The sequence below is a fragment of the Talpa europaea genome (assembly GCF_964194135.1).
Source record: "Talpa europaea genome assembly, chromosome: 1".
Lineage (NCBI taxonomy): Eukaryota > Metazoa > Chordata > Mammalia > Eulipotyphla > Talpidae > Talpa > Talpa europaea.
This window is the reverse complement of record NC_140073.1, coordinates 49942303-49957690: the sequence shown is the minus strand read 5'-3', so window position 1 is coordinate 49957690 and position 15388 is coordinate 49942303. Positions and strand designations below refer to the sequence as shown.

Genomic DNA, 15388 nt, shown 5'->3' with positions numbered 1-15388 from the left:
CCAGGCCTGTGTGACCACACACCTGACCCCCTCCTGCTATCCTCAGCCTGCTCCTCTGCCCCCCCTCAGCCCCCACTGTCCCCCAAATCTGACCAGCTGCTCACAGCATTTGCGGTTCCTGAGGCTGATTCCCGCAGCTCAGCTACCCCCGCTAAGCCAGGTCCCTCCTCCACCCTGCAGTGTCTGGGTCTCTGACGGCCTGTTTGCCAGCCTTGCCTGTCAATGAATTATTGATTTCTGCCCTTGGCAAGCATTGGAGATCTTTGTTGTTGAGCACTCCAGCTTTCGTGAAACTCTAGGAAATAATTGTTCACAGACAGGGTTCTATTAATTATAAAGAGGACTTAATTTCAGTGAGAAGCCGATGGGCTTGTTTCTAAAGCCATTTCCCTGAGTTGCTGATAAGGCCCTGGAGCCTGTCTGAACGTGACTTCGCCCAGCTCCCCAGCCACGAGACAGACAGGTAGGTGGTGTGCCAAAGAGACAGGACCCAATTGGTTCCCCAAAGCAGCCAAGAGGAGGGGCTCCTGAGGAGCCCCAAGGAAGCACTGTGAAGGCAGAGGCCTTCCTTGAAAATCATTTCTAAACACAGCCAAGAGCAATAAAGCAGGGTGAGAGGCTTTATATAAATCAGGACTTTCATCTTACCATACATTCTTGCCGAGAACGCATTTCTCGCCATTCTCCATCTCACATGCTGCCTCAACCTCAAGGCGTCACTCAAACCCGACGTGGTCCTGAGCCCATCCTCCACCTCACTGCCCCACCTTCAGCTGAGATGTCCTGAGCGTTTTTGCCCCTCCTGACTCCAGCCACCCTTAAAACTGAGCCCCCAGAATCATGAATACCTGAGTATTTACGAATTGTTATCGCTGTGGCCCAGTTACCACCTCTTAGAGCCTTAGTTTCTTCAGCTATAGCATCAGAATCATAACAGTACTGACTCCCTAAAATTATTGTTGAGATCAAATCAGTTAAACTGTGTAGCGCAGAGACCAAGAAACATTTCTGTTGCTCTTACTGTTACTTTGAACATCAGTTTCCATCTTCGACTGAGGTTATTTGTTGTCATGTTTGTCTTTCCCCACTACATGGTGAGTTCCCCAAAGGCAGGAATGATGTTTGATTCATCATAGTACCTCCAGGCCCAGAGAAAGATCTGGCACCAAGGACGTCCTCCTTGAATGGTTTTTGAACGAGTGGGTGGGTGCAGGATGGCTGGAAGTCCTAGTCGCCAGCTGCTGGCTGATAAATGTGTACAACTTCAACTTAGTCTTGTAAGAGGATCCTCCCAGTCTCTTGGGGATTTTTCTCTTTGTCTCACTGTCTCTCTTCCCTCCATCAGTCTATCCTCGGAGTGCAGTGTGAAGTGCAGAAGCAGCTCAAGGCCTTCGTCACCCTGGAACGCTTCGACCAGCTCTATGGCTCCACGATCACCAGCTGCCAGCAGCCCCCGGAGACAAAGAAGTTTGCATCGAGTGGCTCAGTCTTTGGCAAGGGGGTCAAGTTTGCCTTGAAGGACGGTCGAGTGACCACAGACATCATCAGCGTGGCCAACGAGGATGGGCGGAGGGTTGCTGCCATCCTGAACAACGCCCACTACCTGGAGAACCTGCACTTCACCATCGACGGGGTGGACACCCACTACTTCGTGAAGCCAGGGCCCTCCGAAGGCGACCTGGCCATCCTGGGTCTCAGCGGGGGGCGGCGGACCCTGGAGAACGGGGTCAACGTCACTGTGTCCCAGATCAACACGATGCTCAACGGCAGGACTAGACGCTACACAGACATCCAGCTCCAGTACGGGGCACTGTGCTTGAACACTCGCTACGGAACCACGGTGGACGAGGAGAAGGCACGGGTGCTGGAGCTGGCGCGGCAGAGAGCCGTGCGCCAGGCCTGGGCCCGAGAGCAGCAGAGACTGCGGGAGGGGGAGGAGGGCCTGCGGGCCTGGACAGAGGGGGAGAAGCAGCAGGCGCTGAACACGGGGCGGGTGCAAGGCTACGATGGCTTCTTCGTGATCTCCGTCGAGCAGTACCCAGAACTGGCAGACAGCGCCAACAACATCCACTTCATGAGACAGAGCGAGATGGGCCGAAGGTGACAGAGAGGACCCCGGCCTGAACTTCTTGCCAAAGACAGCTACTCTTCTGTGGCCGCGTACCTGACTGTGTTGTACTTTAAAAAAAAAAAAAAAAAGAATAGAAAAGACAAAAAAAAAAGGTTGTTTTTTAAACAAGTGCAGAAAACAAACAAAAAAAGTTGCATTGTAACTCATGCAACATCCTTTTTTTTAAGAAAAGAAAACCACAAATTTGGCCTTCACACATTTTTTGCAAAGAACAGAAGGTATTTTTTTTCTGTAGTGTGATCACAATGAAAACCTTATTGTCTTTTGTTCCCTTTTTCCCTTGAGGATTTTTCCTTGTTGTTTGGGGTACCTCTCTCCTCTGAGACTCATTCCCCGGGATGTGTCCTTGTCTGTCCCTAGGTACCCAGTGTGATGTGAGACATGAATGTCTGTGCTAACTTGTCTCATGTGCAGCCCTTTTTCCGACGGGGGTTGGGCAGGAGTGACGGGTATGAAGAGAAACCGGTCAGAGCCAAACTTCCGAGGGGGCCTGGGAGGCGGGTCTGCAGGACTGAGGATCTCTGGCTAGGCGTCTGCCCACCAGTGGAAGTGGCTTGTAACTTGCCGTGTTCAGTGCACCTGGAGGGCCACCGATGGCTTCATCTTACTCCGGGGATTTCATGATGTCGTTCAGCACCTTTTTCAAGCTGCCCCAAACTCTTGTCCGAGCTTTACATTTTGAAGCTAAATGCACCCCCCACACCCCTTTTGCAAATCGTGTGTAATTGTCAATGTCACCCCCATGCTGGATGGAGAAAGTGTCTCCCAGGCCCTTTCCCCGGGCTGGTGACATAGCATCCTGGGGCTGAGCGCCCGCCCTCCAAGAGGCAGAGGCCCCCAGGACGTCTGTGGTTGGTTGACCCTCCCATGGTGTTCCTCATTCACCTCCTCCCCTCTCCCAAAGTCCAATGTGAGAACCAGCATGCACAGCCAGCCGTCAGCATGGGCGCCACGCCCAGGGAGGGAAGGCCACCCATGGCGAAGGGACGGCAGTGGTGGCCGGGATACCAGCCTGCCTTCCTAGGGGAAACCCTTTCCGTGACTTTGGGGGTCTTCCTTCCACTGCTCAGCTGCCACCACTGAGGAATGGGAGTGTGTAGGAGTGTGGTGCTTGGTGGCCTTTGATTCTGGAAAGATGCTTAACAGAAAGTCAGCCAAAGAGAGAAAGGCATGAGCCGAGTATGCTTCTAAGCGGCTCCCAGGCTCCTCTGCCCCGCCATCCACGGGCTAATTGCAGAGTCGGGAGGAAGCTGGATGGGCTTTCAAGAGATTTCCTTCAGTGAAGTTCTTCTAAAACTGCTTCCTCTCTAAAGAAGCCCAACCAGGGTTTTAAAGAAAGACTAAGGAGAAAGGAGGAAAGAACTCATTTGGTGCAGCTTGGCAGTGTCTTGCAACCCCACCAGGATTGGGGGACGCTCATCCTAGTACCCATGGATCCCGGAAGCCAGGCTCCATGTCCCCTGAAGACCCAGGCCTGAGGTCACTGGGAAGAGGCTTAAGCCCCCCCAGGAGTGGTACTGCCCACACCCGTGGGATGCCCTGGCCCAGATGGCAGCCCACAGGCCAGAGGAAGCCTTGCGGGAGGGAGAGTAGCAGCAAGAGCTAGCTCCTTGCTACTGTCTCATCTGCCCAATTACATTTCGTTACCACTCGCAGAGGCTCTGGGAGACCAGGAGGGGAAACCAAATGCTTCTTTTTGAGCTAGGCTTCTTAAAAAATGGGACTTTTATGGGTTGCATTTACATTAAGTGTGGAAAATGAATTCTGAGTCTGAGCTATTCCCCGTGGAAACCTTGTTGGACTGATAAGCTCATGGCACCTTTATAGCCTTACTCACAGAGTCTTCAGAATATTACCTGAGTTAATGAAACCAAGAAGGTCTCTTACTGCATGAGAATCGGAGCAGTGTGTGGTCTGGGTTCTGCCTGGCAGAGGGAGAAAAGGTTTCGCCTTACGTCATCCCACTGGGATTAGAGGATGTGTTTCGCTAAGTGCTCTTCCTGTTTCCAAAAAAGTCACCCTGCTGCGACAGTGAGCCTCGCCTGCTCGTCCACGGGCTGCCCGCTGCCTCCCGGCGCAGAGATCCACTGAGTCAGTGCAGCACCCTCGGGCCCACCATGCATGGCAGGAGCTGGCAGTGGGCTCCCATCGGCAGGATCTTCTCGGATGGGATGGAAAACGGTTTGGCCTGAAGAAACAAGTTTTTCACCCAAAACGGACTTATCGATGTGTACTCTTGATAGAAGGGCAAAGCTCTCCTGCCCATGGACCTAGCTCATCGGTCCCACCCTGGCTGCCTGACATGAGTCACAGCTTCCAGGGAAAATGTCCTTAGAAGTCAGAGACCGCATGAGGGCCACAGGAAACATCTGCCTCCACCTCCTGAGCCCTCTGTCCCTCCTCCACCACCCCCACCAAAGTAACAATGTGAACTTCTAAAAGTCAAAAACAGAGAATGATTGAGCATTCCTTTTCTTTAAACAAATGATATTATATATATTTTTCCTGGGCTACATACCACCAGGGAGGCCCAGCTTCGGTGCAGGGAGAAGCTGAGCATCCCTAAGCTTTAGAGAAAGGCTCTTGGGTGTGGTCTGGCTTCTGCCTGGCAGTGGGTGCTGCTGCTCTGAGAGACGGTGCTGCAGTGTGGCCCTGGTAAGCTGGCTTCCGTGCATGCCTCCATGCTCAGTCTGTCTCCTGCTGACACCACAGTCCAGTATCACAGTAAGAGTGAATCTGAGGCATAAGCCAGAGTTCCCTGGACCTGCTTAGTGGCATCCAGGCTGCAAATCCCATCCCTGAAGGTACCTGTTTGGCACTAACCCACCAACTTGTCTTCAGACCTTGGAACAAGTAGTCCTTTCTCATTGGTTCACAGTTCTGCAGGATGTCAGCCTCTGATCCAAAATAATGGTTTATTTTAGAATAATTCCTGCTTCTCCACTCCCCTCCACAGCTGCCACCAGCCCCTCATCCTCTGCCCATGTGCCATCAACTAAAATAGGACTTCAATGTCTCCTTGACTTTGCCTCTTAGAAGATGAGGTTTCCTTCTACCTATCCCCACATAGACCTTGTTGGAGGGCAGAGCGATGATAATGGGAGGGAAAAGAGGCAGTCCATGGTAATTTACCTGTCTCAGCTTGAGCAGAACGGTTGGCTGAGCGTTAGCCCACGGAACAGACCAGCACCTGCTTTCTACGTAGAAATGGAAGATTTGAAGCAATTCCTGAGGAGCTGAGCAGAGGTTGAGAATAGCCAGGGTGTATGCTTTTAATGCACCAGGATGGGGTGGACCTGGAAGCAGATAATGGTGAGGCAAGGAAGGTGAGTATGACCAGGCAGTGTTTTCACAGACATATAACCAGGAATCAGGTCTATTTTTGTAAACGAGAATAAAGAACCTTTTCAGCTGTGACTTTTAAGTACCATCTTGATAGATAGCTGGGCTGCTCGTTGTGCAAAGGCAAGGCTTGGGATGGACCAGCTTAGAAGGCAGTCTCACCACCTGCAGCCTTGCATTTGCACCTGCCATGTGGTAAGGGCAGTGAGCTTTGTGCCCCGAAGGAAGGCGCATGCCTCAGCAGGTCCCAGGCTTTGGGGGTCTGCCTTCCCGGTCCTCAAAGTCAAATCCACCCTCCATTTCTCACAGGGCCGCCAACTGCTGGATCCCAGGAGGAACCCAGTCTGTCTTTTCCCTTGGGGTCCTCGTTAGGACTGAGAGCCTTCCATTGAAGGCTCATCATCCCCAGCTAGGTTTATACACTTGTCTATATTTTATTGGAAAGGAGGGGATTCAAAAAAAGAACTCTAGTTCAAGGCCCTTCCATTTAACCTTCAAATAACAGCAAACTCATTTTAAAGACTCATTGCTCAGGTGATAGAAACTTTATCCTCTCCAACCTTTACATTCTCAAAAACCAGCCTTGTGTACTTGATCGCCCCAGACAGCAGTGAGCTCTTAGGTTTGACATGCAATGTGGAAGATCAGATTGAGGGGAAGCCCAGGTTGGGTCGATGCTGTGTTTCTCACCCCCTCTGGAATGCCAAAGGCAACTAGCTGGGAGGCCTCGTGGTCCCCAAGAAAATGTGACCGATCCTGAGAGCAAACTGCCGAGGGAAGCCAACCTTTGGGCAGGCTCAGCTGTCCTGGCAGAAGCTGAGTCGCAGGTGCCTGGCCACGCCCGGCAACCTGGGTTCACCCACCGCCAGAATCCCACTTTTCTAAACCTGCCTGTTCTTGAAGACTTCTGAACCTGCAGCTTTGGCAAAAGGACTCTCCCAAGCTGCCTCTGGATGACCAACACTGGAGACTCTGGCCTTACCATGTGGAAATAGTTTTCCTGAAGTCTGGAACTAATTTTGAGAAGTTTTTTTCTCAACACTTTTGTGTTTCTAACACTGTATTCTTGACTGTGTAAATATCGACAAGGCTGTAAATAAATGCAGATGTAGATACCTTCTAGAAAAAAAAAAGGCATAAAAACAAAACCAGAAGTGATCCTGTGTAGCCTTCGTTGATAAATAAAAGAATATTTTGTGTTTAAAGGTGTCTGGTGACCTTTATCTGCAGACTGGTGCCTGCCTCTTGCCTGTCCCAGCCCTCAAGCAGTCCTCTGAGTTTGCTCTTTGAAATGTTGACTGTTCTTAGGATGATCTCCAGACAACTGGGATCTTAGGCCAGGATCTTAGGCCGTAAAGTCCCTCTTAAGTTTTCCAGGTGATAGCTGTCATGGAAAGGCATTTCCAGAGGCCACAAAGGCCCAAGGGCTTAACCTCAGGCTGGATGAGGTACCTGGAAAGGCGACTCTGACATCAGCTATGCCCCACAGCGTCCCCAAGCCACTGGCCCCACTGTTGTCAATGCTGGCCTTGGACAGAAACCCCAAAAGGTGGAACAGTCCAACTGTCCCCACTGGGCAGCGAGCAATCCACTGGCCCACTGCATTCCACATGGGTGTCACTGGTTACACTTTCAAAAACAAATGCATATTCATCACACCAATGAGTCCAACCACATAACACAACGTGGAAAAAGACCTTTCGTATTGTTGGTTTGTTTTCCTCTTCATGTTCTCAATGTGCCTTTTTTTAAAAGATCCCAGATAGTTGTGTTCACAGCATACAGGTAATTTTTCACCCTACTTTCCTTGTTTAACCTCTCGTTCAACCTATCAGCTCTAAAAGTGGGGGATGACAGCTGGTCACTTAGGAAAGTATATTTACTAAGCCCAGCACACCGATGTGAATGCAAACCTGATGAAAATTTAAATAATGAGGACAGAAATCACAGCAGAAGGCCTCATTGCTCCCCTGCAAGCCTCAGGAGTGACCACCAGGAGGCCCTCTGGGAAAGCGCTTCAAGCTTTGGGCATCTCCTTCCACCCAGCAACCATGGGCTGTCAGGCGCCTCTACTCTACCCTGACTGTCACTCTCCTATGGCACCAGAGGCCACCCGCAGTGGTGGAAAAAAGTCACTTTTGGAGTCAGGCCAAATTGGGTGAAGACCTTGGCTCTAGCGCTCGTGGTGTGATCTCAGGCAAGTCCTCTCACTCCTGGGATCTCCAATCTATTTTGAGGTGTGCCAGACACAGCCCTCCTGGGAAGGTCACACAGGGCTCCAGCCAAGTTCTCATGCCACCCTCCCCAACCCCGCCACCCCCCGCCCACCTTCCTGCCAACATCAGCCAAGGGGCGGCCTCACTAGGTCCGGAGCAACTTTGACTTCAAGCAAGCCGCTGCTTTTTAATCCATCCATGTTGTAATAAAATGGGGTTATTCAAGTATCTGCTGTAGTCTTTCCTCTAAGCCAGTGGTTCTTGAACGCTGGGCTGTATCAGATGCACCCAGACGTCCTATCAAAACACATTGCTGGGCTCCCGCACAAATTTCCAATCGGAGTGTCTTGAATATGGAATCGCAAGTGTGTTACCAGGTGATGTTGATGTTACAGCTCTAATATGTTCCCAGGTGATGCTGAGACCCACTGCAAACTACAGCCTCCTGCAGCATGTCCCGGATCAGCTAGTCCGCACAGGGCTGCAGGCCTTGGGCTACAGACCCACCGCTTCAGCCAGTGGAGCCAGCGTATCAGGTCCTTCTCTGGCTCCGTGCCCCCCACCTCTTTCCACCACACTACACCCACCCCCCTGCCCCCCATGGTCCCGTGGGCCTTTGCCCTTGTGGCCTTAGCACTCACTCTTTGCACAACCATGCTGGCTGAAAAGGTCAGCCTTAAATCCCTTTAGGGCTCATTCTCCACTCAGCAGGCGCTTGTTTCTCTGCAGGGCTAGTTCAGCATCGCCCTCCAGCCAGCACTTTCAAGACAGATTTCCTGGGGTGTGAGCGCCCCAAGCCTCTGAGTCTCCCCAAGTCTCTCTACTCCTCTGTATGTCCCAGGGCCAACAGTGCCCAGCGTGGGTCACCCTAAGTTCAGCTGTCCCTTTGCCATAGGGGCCCACTTTGGGATATTTGAGAGAGGTGGGGTTGTCTCCTGGCCTCTTTTGAATTAAGCCACCTGGAAGTTGTTGTTCTCCTTCCAGTGCACTCCTGGCAAATCTACTGCAGCTGCCCCGGGCGCAGGAAAGAGGAAGCGGCAAAAGCGCTTTGAGCAAGGGTGGGTCTTCTCCCAGCAGCCCCCAGTCCCGCTGCCTTCTGTAACCCACCCTCACGTCAGTATGTGTGATTCCAGCTTTCCTGATCCGTCAGACCTCAGGAAAACATTACAAAGAACAAGACTTCAGAAGTAAGTAGGAAAACACCTTTTCTCGAATCCTGAGGAGGCACGGCTTAGACAAATCTCTGACAGGGCTTTCTGCTTGGTAATCCCCCGCCCCAACCTTGGTCCTGGGCTCTTTGCGGGTGTCTTGACTCCTATACTGGAAGTCTCTCTCCATGCCTTAGGAAACTCCATCTCTCCTGGAAGACCCATCCCTTCCCCCATCAGGTAATCCAGCATTTATTTCTCAAGCTTGAATTCATAAGTCTGGGGCAGCCCCAGGCTGGGCTCCATCCACCACCCCAGGCCACCCCCCCCCCTTTCAAAGCAGTAGGAATTGCAGATACATTTGTAAGGGCAGGAATGGCACTGAGCAGGTTTTCTGACCCAGCAGACCAGGTAAAGGAGGTCACAGTCCTCAGTGGCTTGTGCAGGTCTTTTATTTAGATTTACCAGGCTTGTGGCAGGCAGGGGTGCTGGGGGGCCGGGAGGCTGGCAGGCCTCCCAGCCCCCAGCAAATCCTCACTCTATCTGGGCTCTCTGGCCTTCTCTGCTTCTTTTCCGCTTCTCGGCTTCTGCTGGCGTCCCCGTGACGCCATCCTTAAAAGCCCAGTCTCAGCCCAGGTGAATCCCATCTACCTATGCCCACACCCTATTCCAGGTGCCCGCCATCAGGCATGCATTCAGGACCGCAGATCCATCATCTATCCTGATGGCGGGAGGGCAGAACAGCCTGACACTTTTACCTTAGCCTACAGAGAGGAAGGAATCTGAGAACATTTCCTGGAAGAGGCGGGTTTGGAGAAAGGATTAGATGAGCGTGGAAGACACTCCTGGTGGGAGGAAAGTGTGCTGCTCATGTGTCTGGGGGAGCCTGAGACTCCAAGCCCTACTCCTGGGAACTTAGTTCGGCAGAGACAAAGCCAATATTCCCAGGGATCCAATCCGATATGTCTCAACTGTTTTTCACACAGCAAAACACACGATGGCCTGTGTTTCCAGGCAGGAATCATAAACCTCCCCACAGGTTTGTGTAAGTTTGGTATAATATAGATGTAGGTCACGTGCAAACCCCCACAAGCAGGACGCCCCCTCTTCTCTCCACTCATAGCAGAACAGAATGCAAGTAAGGGAGAGTGATCAGATTACAGGAATCCTTTTGAATGCACTCTAATTGATAGCAAAAGGAATTACTTTGCAAAGCTGTACTTTAAATATCACTCATTATGACTTCTGACATGTTGCATCACTGGTTCTAGCAATATGAAGCCCAGACACAATTGCTACCTCCCTTTCTCTTCTCTTTCTGTCTTGAGTGGGGCAATTTCCCATAAGTCAGTCCTGAACAGGAATTTGTCTAAAAAAGTTGTTTATTAGGAAGCAGTCCCAAGAAAAACAGGTAGAGAAAAGAAAGGAAATAGGACCAACAGGGTATGAGATCAAGCAAAGTCCCAGGAGTGTGATCCAGCTCAGTCCAGGGGGGAGTCATGGGAATGCTCTAAGTCACACCTGACAGTTGTCCCCATCAGGAAGGGGACTGGAGGATTTACACCTCTGTATCTGTCAATCAGTGAAGGACTTCCCCTGGGGATGGCAATTCCCAGGAGCTCCAGCCACCTGGGGACAGCCCACCAACCTGGAGTTGCAGGTGTGAGCTGTTGGGGATGCAGGCACACAGCCTCATTCACTGCCGTCCCTGGTGGCAGGGGTGGGGTGGGGTGGGTGGGGGTGTTGAAGAGCTGGAGCACCTGCTACAGGCTCATTTCCTGTCTCAGAGTGGGCACCTAGTAAATTCTGGCTGACTGCCGGTTAGTGAGGGATATACCCCAGAGAACAGGACACCTGCATTCAGCTAACAGAGGGCAGGTTCCCACCTGTTGTGCTCACCACTGTACCCCTAACAGCTGGCATGGGAAGCCACACACACTCATTGGTTCAACGAAGACTAAATCCCCCATGGTGGTTCTGTGATCTAAGGACTTACCTAGGGTATCCCAAATTCTCCCTGGCTTTACTTTCATGACTCAATTGGTGCTGCCAGACACCACAGAGCTCTCAAGAGGGGTTCACTGGGCCCTCGTCTCCTCTCCCCAACTGTGAGGGCCATCGTCGGCCCTGTTCTCGCCCCACCAGATGCTCTGAGGACAAGCAGCCTGCCTCAGTCAGACATGGTAGATATTTTTACATTACATCTCAATTGCACCCACAGCAACACCCATGGCAGGAGTTATTACCTCCCATTTTGCAGATGAGGCCTATGAGGCGAGAAGATGCTCAAGATTTATGTTATTAAGTAATGGAACCACAATTCCAACCCAAGCTTGGCTTACTCCAAGTTCTAGATTGTTCTGTTTATGTCTTAAAGCCGGGGGATAAGGGAACTTCCAGACTTTCACACACTGAAAGTCAGATAATGGCCAAACACCATTCAAGCAGCCAGTGGTCACCACCGGTCACTGTTCAACAGACACAAGACCTCCCAGAGATGATGCTCACTCCACTCCAGATACAAGTCTGTGTCACCTGGACCCAGGTGTCCACCTAGGCTGTGTCACCTGGACTGCTCTCCGTCTAATGCACCGCTGTCACTATTTGAAATTCGTAAATTTTTAAATAAGTCTCCTGTATTTTCATTCTGCGCTGGGCTATGCAGATTACATAGCTTCCTCCCCACACTGCTTGCCTGGTGTGGGCCAACTCAGCATCCTAGGTCACTGTCAGTGTCCCAGAGCCCCAAGCAGTGCTGTGAGTCAGAAAGTCCTCAAGTATATTGGCTGCCACAGAACAGAACCAGCCTGACATTGTCCTCCCAACTCTTCAACACCTAGTCAGGAAATCCCCACTTCATAGTAAACTTCTATGCCCACTGTCGTGGCAAAGACTTGGAAAAGAATGAGGTGAAGGGACAGTGCGCGAGCCAGTTCTCTCTGAATTAGGGGAGGCTTCTGAGGGGTGGCAACCCAATGACTTAAAGAAAGGCTGCGGTGGTCAAAAAGTCGTGGAGCGGTCAGCACAGAAAGATGACTGCTCACACATCTGGGCAAGACAAACGAGGGGTCTCGGGAATCAGAACTGCTAGGTGGGGGGGCTACATAAAAGATAGGCTTGACTTTTTCTCCCCCTCCCCAGGCTTTGCGCGCCTAACCCCAGGGTCAGTCTCCATTTCCCCCAGATCTTACCAGATGACTGAGATTTCTTGAGATGTGGGGTTTGATTTTCTCCAGGTAGATGTTTGATCTGCTCTTGCGCACTATTGCAGAGGACGGCGGGGCCCGTCACTTTGATAGCACCACCTAGTGGTCACCTGTCAGGCTTTCCCCTCTCTCCAAATTGCTGAGCAGAAAAACATGGTGGGTGGGATTATGTAAGATGCTAAGCATCCCCTGTCTTGCTCCTGCACTGTCTGTGGTTCATATGAGCCTCGTTCAGGAATTCTTTTGACCTGCATAACAGCCCCTATGCTGGTGGAGAGGTGGGCTGGAGTACTGACTCCCCAAAGCACCACACGACTGAAAGGAGACAGAGGCAGCATGAGCCCGGAGGCTCCTTCCTCCCAGGCCTCAGTGCCTTCAGATCCTTGGCCCACAGTGAGGAGGGTCGCTCGGTCCTGAATGTGCTTCTCTGCTAACATGCAGGCAACTGCAGAGGCCACTGCAGAGCCTGAGGTTGGAAGAAGGTGGACAGAACCACACTGGTCATTCTTGGTGCTTAGAGACTTACCTTAGGCCTCTTCAATCAATAATGACAACATTGATAGCAAGAAGGAGGGGAGGAACAAAGAGAGGAGGAGCTAGAGGGCAAGCTGCTATTTCTAGAGACCTAACCCCGTGCCAGCCAGCCACACAAGGCTCTTCAGGCATCTCTCTTGAATGCATTCTTGCAGCATGTTAAATCTTCCTCAGAGCAATGCAAGGTTCAAGTTCTGGGCACCTACTATGCCCATTTTGCAATGGGAGAAACTTAGGTACTTGTCCAAAAACATACACTTAGTAAGTTTTCGGTTTCAGGGCATGCCTCATTAGTCACTATCCAGGCTACCTCTTAGGCTGAATGACAAAAGGAAAATGCTTATATCCTGTCTCGGAGTTTGCTGGGGAAGAAGGGCAGGTAATTAGAGATCTATAAGGAATTTATTCATTCAACAAACGTTTCCTGAAGGATAACCACTGGGTGGATGCGTAGATGTAAATTCCCCCCCAGTCTGGTGGGGAAGAGAAGCAGAACCAGGTGAGAGCTGCACACGGGTGACTCGGCATGGGAGAGGAGGCACTGGGACTTGGAACAAGCGGCCGGATCCGGGCATAATATTCGAACTCTGGCCTAATTGGGGCTGAGAAATACCTCTCCGCCGTGCAGACAATGAATCCTCAGCAAACTGCTCCTTGAATCCTGCTTATACTTTAAAAGCTCCACTGATCCTCTCGCTCGGCTTTATGCCTCCTTGGAAGAGAGGGGAACACTGGGATGAGCCAGGAGTCAAGTTCTTACAGTCAGACTAGCTCCTGCCTGGGGCCGCGCTCCAGATGGACTGTCCTGAGCTGCCACCTACCGCCCAACTGGTCACACTGCAGCAGCTCTTCCAGGGACCCCGCCTTCCTGCCCGGATGCAGAGGAAAAGGAACCTAGGAGTCTTTGGACTCCTCCGCAGCCCTGAGAGGGAGGCTGTGGTCTCCTGTGTTTTGCAAATTAAGAGAAGGCTGGGACTCAGAAGTGACAAAAGGGAGTAAGAAGCTTTCATTTACCATTTGCCAGGCACTCTGCTAAGCACTTTACATTCATTATCTCCTTGATGCTTCTCAAAAATCCCATGAGATTTAGCCCCCTTTTACTGGTTATGTCTCCGAAGTCCATTTATTCTGTAATAGGCTCATCATCTTTTTGATGCCATTTACACATTGGCAACACCCAGTCATTTTTACTACAGAAACTCTCATGCCTAGCTCTGGGGATAGTCTAAGAGCATCATTCCCCCTTAGACCTCCATCTCTCCACAAAATGGTGCAGTAAGTCCTCAATGTCATTTATAGGTTCTTGGGACTCGAAGTGAAACGACACATAATGAAAGCAGCTCCTCAAACAGGATCGTTTCATTCAACATTAGCCAGGATTGCTTCTTCTCATTGAGATTATAACAAAACAAGGCTGAACGAAATGACATGATTCAAGGACCTGCTGTAGGTAACTCTAGAGGCTTAATTAAATTCAGGTTCAATTGTTCCAAACAAGACGAATTCATTTGTGCTGTCCATTGCATCTCCTCAGAAAGCTCATACTGTTTGGTTGTCCCACTTCTGCTGATGTTAAGATATTGTGAAGTTAAAGCATTGCCAAAATACTGACTTTAAGTCTATTGCTCCTTTATAAAGTGGAACACTTCTTTTAAGAAAAACATTCAGGTTCTGGGTCCACTTGCGCAGCTTTAGAGCCTGAACGTACAGGGCAGCTGTAAGAGAACTGAAAAGTAAATAGCAGAAGCCAGTTGGGGAGAAAGAAGAGAATTTGGAGTGCCCCTGCATTGGCAGTGAAGTTGCCTTTTTTATCTCCCTCGGGTGAAGGATGGGTCTCCCAAAGATGTTCAGAACAGGCCTTCCCAAGATGTGTCACTTGGTATGTAGACTATTTCAGTTTGAGGTCAGTTGCAGAGACTTGAGCTCACAAAAAACTTTTACCACTCAACTACCTAGAAGAATGAAAATTGAGGATGTTACCAGCATTCGGATTTTTATAAGAAATAACCTTTCTATCAGAGAAACTGTCTATAGGGCAGGGCAGACATATAGCAAAAACATCTGGTCTTCGTTGTATGAGTCCCCCTCCTCTCTTCTTGAAGCCCCAGACCCCTATCCCATTCCTTAGCTCTAGAGGGAGATATATATATAAATGTATATATTTTTAATTAAAATATATTTATCTATAGAAATATATATTTATATATAGAAATATATATTTAAAAATATATAAATATATATTTATATATATTTATCACATATATATTTCTATATAAATATATTTAAAATATATTTATAAATATTTCTGTATATTATCACATATATATTTATATATACATATAAATTTATATATAAAATGTATATATATATATATATTTCAGTCTTGAGAGGGAGAAAGGAATCTGCTAAAAGTGGCAGCAGAGACCCACATACACCTCAAGCTCTGAGGGAGGTAGAAAAGTCCTCTCTGATTACAGGAACAATGGAATGGGTGTGGTTGAACCCCTACCTACCTTTTCTTGATGTCCTCCCACTGAAGAGGCCCAGGTGCAGTTGCAGGAAGTGTATCAGAGGGGCTAAGTAAAACCCCAGAATTTTGACTGGAAAACCGAAAGGAAAGTCTTAGGAAAACAGAACATACCAGGAGCAGGGGTTGCTCAGGACAGTGGACCCGTAAGTCGTGTGTGAACTCCTGAACTCACATACAGAGATCTAACCTAATGAAGCAGTGTACCATAAACTCAGGGAACTGACCTCATGGCTCTGACAGGCCACTGGGCAGCACACACAGCAGATCCAAATAACCTGACA

The 15388-nt window shown here is 50.0% G+C and overlaps 1 protein-coding gene across 4 annotated transcripts in view; it reads left to right on the top strand.

Annotated features, from left to right (window-relative positions):
* TENM4 (teneurin transmembrane protein 4) overlaps positions 1-2104 on the top strand; it is a gene marked incomplete at both ends in the record, with an annotated part of 390357 nt that extends 388253 nt beyond the window's left edge. For all 4 annotated transcript variants that reach the window (XM_084236342.1, XM_084236341.1, XM_084236340.1 and 1 more), the window contains one exon: positions 1346-2104. In XM_084236342.1, the coding sequence (XP_084092468.1) occupies positions 1346-2104 (759 nt within the window). The remainder of the gene's footprint in view (positions 1-1345) is intronic.
* Between the last annotated feature and the right edge of the window lie 13284 nt (positions 2105-15388).